This window comes from Athene cunicularia, unplaced genomic scaffold, assembly GCF_003259725.1.
Source record: "Athene cunicularia isolate RWA unplaced genomic scaffold, athCun1 SCF_160, whole genome shotgun sequence".
Classification (NCBI taxonomy): Eukaryota; Metazoa; Chordata; class Aves; order Strigiformes; family Strigidae; genus Athene; species Athene cunicularia.
In genome coordinates, this window is record NW_020799223.1 from 8,296 (window position 1) to 14,962 (window position 6,667).

Below are 6,667 nucleotides of genomic sequence, written 5' to 3' on the forward strand. Positions count from 1 at the left end.
TTTTTTTTTTTTTTTTTTTTTTTTTTTTTTTTTTTTTTTTTTTTGAGTTAAACTTGCTTTTTTTTTGGCTGGTGTTTCCCATATTGCAATTTACTGCACGGCCCAGAGCATCTGCTGTTGCTCTGTGTCTCTGACACACCAAACTGCCCGTTTTCTGGCAAATGTGGAAGGTCCTGGATGCCACTGCCAGGGCGAGGCCCAGGATAGGGCCCAAATGCAGGGGCACGAGGGCATCGACAGGATTTGTTTAAATTAAACTTGAAGCCGCACCCCTCGGAAGCAGAGACAGCCCGTTTACTAACCTCGTGCCTCTCCTGGAACTCTGACATGTCCAGTCTGATGAAACCCTGCAAGAGAAAGAAATATTTAACAGGATTTTTTGATGAATGTGCTCCAAGTTTCATTACAGCTCCTCCAGAACCAGGTGGGTGGCTGCATGTGGCTTTTGTGGTTCCCGAGTGGCCAGATCCACCGTGAAATGCTGAGGGTTATTCTGAGGAAGATGATGGCAGTTTCCCAAAGAGAGCCAGGAACTGTTTCCACCGCCAGCTCACAGCCCCTGGCTGCCCAGCTCCTCGCTAGAGCCGGAGCCATACAGATGGGACTGAAACAGCAACTTGCAATTTGCTAAATAAAACGGTTATTCTTGCGGTTGGGCTTTTTAGAAATAAATCACAAGAAGAACGCAACGCCTCTCTGCAAACATAAAAAAATCAAAATCATAAAGCCGAGGTAAAACCAGGTTTGTGGGCGATCACCTTCAATTGGTAATATTGTTAGAGAATTTACAGCTACTACCCAAGCTTCCTTTTTGCATTTGAGGAGCTGATGATTCACTGCAGGCACTGAATTTCCTGGGCTTGCAGCTGTAACCTAGCTCCTAGAGGCGTGAGACTAAACTAGACTAGACTAGACTAGACGGATTTCAGTTGGAAAGGATCTGCAGTGCCTAAGAAGACAAGCTTGACCTTTCCCAGCGTCAGTGCAGGCACTTCCAGCCGGACACGGCAGCTCCCTACTCATCAGAGCCGGCACCTCCCGCTCCGCTAAGCCCAGCTCTTCCCAGGCGGGATCAGGCAGCAACCCCACGCTGCTACAGACCCTCAGAGCCTGATTCTAAATGTGCCAACGCAAATATCCTCCTCCAACAGCAGCCAGAGACCCAGGCAAAATAATTAGTTGCTGGGAAGAGCAAAGGGAGGCGTATGGCATGAGGGACCACAGAGCGACAGGAGGGTCGGGGGCCAAGGGTCATCTAATCCAACCCCCCCAAACCCCATCAGGGTGCTCAGAGCCCCATCCAGCCTGGGCTTAAATACTCAGCTTCAGAGTTAACAGCCGGGACGTTCGGCAGCGCACAGGGAGCCCAGAACTTTCTCTGCACCAAACTAAGATGGTGCTGCCATGATCTCCCAGGGGAGGGAGGGGAGCAGGAGGGGCTGCCCTGTGTGCCGCTCTCTGCCAAACGCCGGGAGCTGGGTGGTAAGAGGTCAGGCTACTTTGGGCCAGATTTCAATTCAAAACAGCTGCTTTTCCCTGCAAAATATCAGGGCAGAGAGAGGCGTAGAAAGCTGGGGCCTGATCCTGGCACGCTGAGGAGCGTCCCTGGCACACGCTTTGTGCAGCGGCAGCATCGCAGCCAATGAGGTTAATCCGAGGTGTGATTATTGCTAAAAATATTGGTCAGTGTGAGGTTCGTGGTTGGACTGGATGATCTTCAAGGCCTTTTCAACCCAGATGATTCTGGGATTCTGTGAAAGCTTGCACCTAAGCCGGGCTCTGCGGGATCTGCTCTGCTTTGGTCTGATCCTGCTCCCAGCCCTCCCGTCTCCGCTCACTCCCCGCAGGCTGGGTAAAGGGGTCAGCAGCTGTCACGACCTTGCAGCTTCTCTCTAGCAGTAGGAAAACGGGACAGTTAGAGGTTTTCCTTCCTTAATCCATCAGTTCCTGCGAGCCGCTGCCCCCCCAAAACCGCCGGTGGGGTGTGTGACCCCCCCGCCGCGCACTGCTCGTTACAGCGCCGATGGCCGAGCTGATTCATTGCCAATAAAACTCCGATTTGTGCACGCTATTGAATTAACACAACATCCAGTGCTTAACTGGTCTCTCCATTTGATGTCTGGCCGGGCACTGACCAGTTCCAGGTGCCTGGGTGGGGATGAAGGTGCTCGAGAGGCAGGAGCCAGGATTTATTGCTTCTGGAAGGCAATTACAGAAGGACGAGGAAAAGAAACCAGAACTGCCATTTTCAGAGTGTTGTTTTACTTTTGATCTTCTTTCTACACGTGGTGTTTTATCTCGTGGCCGTTTTCGGCTGGAGGATGTGGCGGGGGGGAGGAATTAATCTGGCGTCGGAGCAGGGGGCAGCTCTGTTGGTGTTTCTTCCTCATTCCTGGCTCCAACCTCTGCACCTTCCCCAGTCCTCCGTACGAGAGAGCTAGGCTCGTCCTAAAGGCAGGCAGAGGCTTAATTGTGAATCGGGGAGCCCAGCTTTAAATGTGTGGTGCTTCTAGTAAAATCTCAGATGTCCCTGAGCTACTCCCCTACTAAGCCACTACCAGTTAGACAGGATTCTAACCCGTCTTTACTAAAAACTGCCAAATGGAAACTAAACTAAACCACACCAACAGCTTCTGCTGTTTGGATCCCAAACGTTTCAGCACTAAGAACCCGGCATGAATGCGGTGCCACTGCCTCTGTTCTCTGTACGGGTACAGAAAACAGATTTTCAGTGTTTAATCCCTCTAACAATTTACAGGGTTATTAGTGACAAAGGCTACACAATATGTTCCCAACACAGGATGTCAAAAAGCCGGCACCCTCCAACGGGGAGCACAAGCTATTGTTAAATCCAAGTAGATTTTTACAAGTCAAATATTGGGACAGGGACTTTCACAGGTTCATTTTAAGGCGGCAGAAACCCTTTCCCAGCACACACAGCCCTCACATTTCTGTTCTATGGATGAATTCAGTGAGCTGCCAGGCAGCTGGGCTGACCAGTAAGCTGGACTTCCAGCCTAGAAAAGACAGAAACCAACCCCACCCTGTTATTAAAAGCACCCGGACAGCAAAAAGTGAAAGGAAGGGGCGTCGTTACCTTTTTGACATCCTTATGGATGTACTTGGCTGTCTGCTTGGCCAGCTCGGTTTTACCTGTTCCAAAGAGAAGGAAGAAAAGACTCGTGTTAAACCAGGCTTTGTCCACCGTCTGTCTGCCCATCAGCGGTTCTAAAGCAGGGGCTCACACCCCCTGTAACCAAAACACGTGGCTTTTTCTTGCAAATGCACTCGTGGCGGCACTGTCAGAGCCCCGGGGTAAGACCCTGCCCAGGGTTCGTTAGCGGGTTGAGGGGAGAGTGGCATCACCACGCCGGCTGCTGCATTTTTCATAGTTGATTTTTACACAGTGGGTAGACAGATCTTTTCTTTTTTTGCCACAAAAAGGTGTGGTTAGATCCGGTTTTTGCTACATTTACTCTCAATACCCTCAGTGTCTTTTATTCTCTACAGAATTTCAGGGAAATGGGATAATCTTGCTTTCTTTAATTTATATAAGGCAGCTGCCATAAAATTGCAGGATTAGGAACGAACAACAATAGAGTGAATCCACACTGACGTGGACAAACACACTCACCAGCTCACGAAAAGCCAGATCCTGTCCTCCCAACCTGTCCGTTCAGGGAAAATCTTCATTAAATAGGCAGGTTTTGCCCTGGGGAGGGGGGAAATGTCCCTGGCTCAGCCAGCAAACCCCTCTGCCCTGCTGCCACCCACTGGCACCCAAGTGCTGGGTTTATTGGGTGGAGAATTTGGCTGATTTTGGTTCCTGGGATGGTTGATGAGGGTGAGGTGCAGGCAGGGAGGATGCTCAGGGGGTTAACACCAGCACCTCACACACTGAAGCCCGCATACTCACCACAGATATCCATTTTAGATTTAACTGCGCACCAAAAAATAAACACTCTGACGTGTGTCAGGGCAGAGAGCAGGCACCTAAACTGTTCTAAATAAAAAAAAAATGCATCTTGAAAAGCAAACTAGCTAAAAAAAAATGCAGTCAGCCCGGAGAATGACACATCCCCATTCCAGCACAGCTGTTATTTTGGTGATTTTTGGTAAATTGGGTGGCTCAGATCTGCAGGATCACTTCATTAGGTCACCCCAAAAAGGGCTGTAAAACTGGGGATTCATGGCTGTGCTGGGAAGGCTGCTCGGGCAGGTGAAATCTCTGTCAAAATCTAGCATCTTATTTCAGTTCAAGCCTCACTGACTTTGTATGGTGCCCTGAGCACCCAGGTACCTACGTGTCCTCACACCCTCCGTACCCAGACCCGCGCGTGTGAGCCGATCTTTCACTCTGGGGGCCTACTGAAATGTGAAGGCACATCAGATAGCTTACACGTATCTGAGCTTTCAGACTACTGTTACATCAAGACCTGCATAAAATATCCATTTGAGACAACAAAGTTCTCAGCTGCTTTGTTTTTGGATTTCAATATTCCTTTTTATGGCAGTAAGAGAAGGAAAAAAACCCAACAAAACAACCCAGAGAAATACATGATCTGACAATTTACACTGCTGAGCCCTCAGACCTGCAATGAAGTCTCAAAAACTGGTTTTATACAGCTTTCCAGCAACTCATTTTAAGTTAATACTGGGCCTGACACTGCTCTGAGGCAGGAGCTTGGGCCGGCAGCAACCATGTGTGTGTCCCGTTGCCGTAACCCCCCAGCACCGGCACCTTCCCAAGGACTAGGGGGGGCAGTGGATGCAGGAAAAGCACTGAGGGTGTTTCAAATGTCACCATTCGGTTACTTTAAAGCTGTTTGGGTTTTTTTTTTTTTCCCCCTGACTAGAAGTCATTTTGTCCATTTTGTGAACTGATCAGCTGTCGTGTTGCATTTTATTGTGCTCGGGGACAAATATTATCGGTGTCAATACAATCCCGTCATTACAAAGCAATCCTTGCCCACAGGAGCAGGGTGAGCAGAGATTTGGTTTGCAAGCAGCAAATTTCTCCTATCACCCCACCCACGGAGGCACTCCTACAGCGGGCTGTGAAAATAACACTTTTTCTGGGGGAAAACTGCCCCTTCTTGAGTCTCGGAGGGCCCCTGGGGATAATTCTGTGTGAGGCTGCGGGTGCCCCAGCACGGGCCCCGCGGGATGAGGGACTGGGTGAGAGGGTGGAAGGATGACAGCGCCTTTAACTGGGATTTTCTGCAGAACCTGTGAAAAATGAGCCCCGGGAGCGGCCCTGCCACGGCCCCCTCACCCAGCCCAGCCTCTCCACGGGGCTCTTGGTCCCGCTCTCCACAACCCAGGCGTTACCTATTCCAGATGATCCCAAGAAAAGAAAGACCAGCGGGTGCTCCTCATCATACCAGCCATTTTCCTTCCTCCGAATAGCTGCATTTAAAGACAATGAAAACAAAAAGGGGGCAGGGGGTGGGGGGGGAGGCATATAAATCAATGACACAAAAGCAAGTATAATTATCACTAAGTATACACTGTGTTTTACTGCTCTCTACCCACTCAAAGTCCTCACTACCATTAGTGCTATCTAATTTGATTAGCCAGCCAAGGCCCCAGAGACACCTAATCAGGTTAGCATGGATTTGGAAAGCTGCCCAGAGCAGATTTCGGATAAAGTTTTCCAGGATGTGCACTCAGCGTTGCCAAGGAGACGGCGGAGGCGGGGGGGGACAGGGATGGATGGATGGACGGACGGATGGACGGGGCTGGCGAGGGGAGGATGCGAGAGGCACGCCGCGTCGCCAGCTCCCAGTGTAACCTTTCTGCCCAAAAAAAGCGGGTTTGAAGGGGTTGATGTGCTATTTCTTGCACGCGGATGGGAAGAGGGAGGTGGCTGAAGGTCACACTGGCTTGGAACTGGGGCAAGTCCAGAAGGACTGGAGAAGGAGAGTCGGCTGTCTCCGTGCCTCTCTGGACAGCAGCATTCAAGGGCATCCTGGTTAAGATACAGTGGAAATTTTTACAAAAGGCGAGGAGGGTTTGGAAACCACAACACCCCATCACCTCCTCATCTGGACAGCACACCCCTCCCTCGGGACAGGCACCGACCTGGTGATGCCTCCTACCCGCCACAGGTGTCCATGGCCACCCAAGGTGCGACCCAGCCCCATGGAACAGCCTCAGGCACTGTGAGCACCTTCACCAAACCAGTACAAACCAGTAGCATCATTGCACTAGGCTTATCTGGAAGATAAGGAATGGCTTTTGAGGCTGAGAGGATCAAAGTCACCTGCAGGCAGGATCTGGCTGGCAGAGCACAGAAGTGACTGCCCTGGTTCAGACCCTTGGTCCGCTGCTGCTGGGCCGTTTGGTTAAATAAATAATTCTTAACATTTTAATATTAGAGACCCCTTGATTAGATACCCCAGTCATCTTCAGCTCTGGGGACCTCCTGTGCCTGCTGTGGCGTGGATCTCACTTCCAGTCTCCCCTGGAGTCCAAGCAAGTGCCACGATGCTTGGAGCAAAGCCCTTGCTGAGCACAGCCTACAGAAAACCGGGGTATTTGCACCCTGAAACCTTTTGAAGTGACCACCAGTAAATGTGACATACTGGTGCGGGTGGGTAATCCAGTTCAGTTCAGGCAGTGGCTAAAGGGGACAGAGAGAGGAAGAGGCATTTTGTGGGCTCTG

The 6,667-nt window shown here is 50.5% G+C and overlaps 1 protein-coding gene and 1 non-coding gene across 2 annotated transcripts in view; one reads left to right on the forward strand and one right to left on the reverse strand.

Moving 5' to 3' along the window:
• LOC113490595 (caseinolytic peptidase B protein homolog) overlaps positions 1-5,513 on the reverse strand; it is a 12,823-nt gene extending 7,310 nt beyond the window's left edge. The window contains exons 1-3 of the mRNA XM_026867116.1: positions 5,332-5,513; positions 3,098-3,153; positions 303-347 (exon numbers count right to left, since the gene is read on the reverse strand). Coding sequence (XP_026722917.1) covers positions 303-347; positions 3,098-3,153; positions 5,332-5,464 — 234 coding nt within the window. The 5' untranslated portion in view covers positions 5,465-5,513. The remainder of the gene's footprint in view (positions 1-302; positions 348-3,097; positions 3,154-5,331) is intronic.
• LOC113490596 lies at positions 1,614-1,772 on the forward strand. The gene has a single exon (XR_003400276.1). It is a non-coding gene; the product is annotated as a U4 spliceosomal RNA (small nuclear RNA).
• Positions 5,514-6,667: the final 1,154 nt, after the last annotated feature.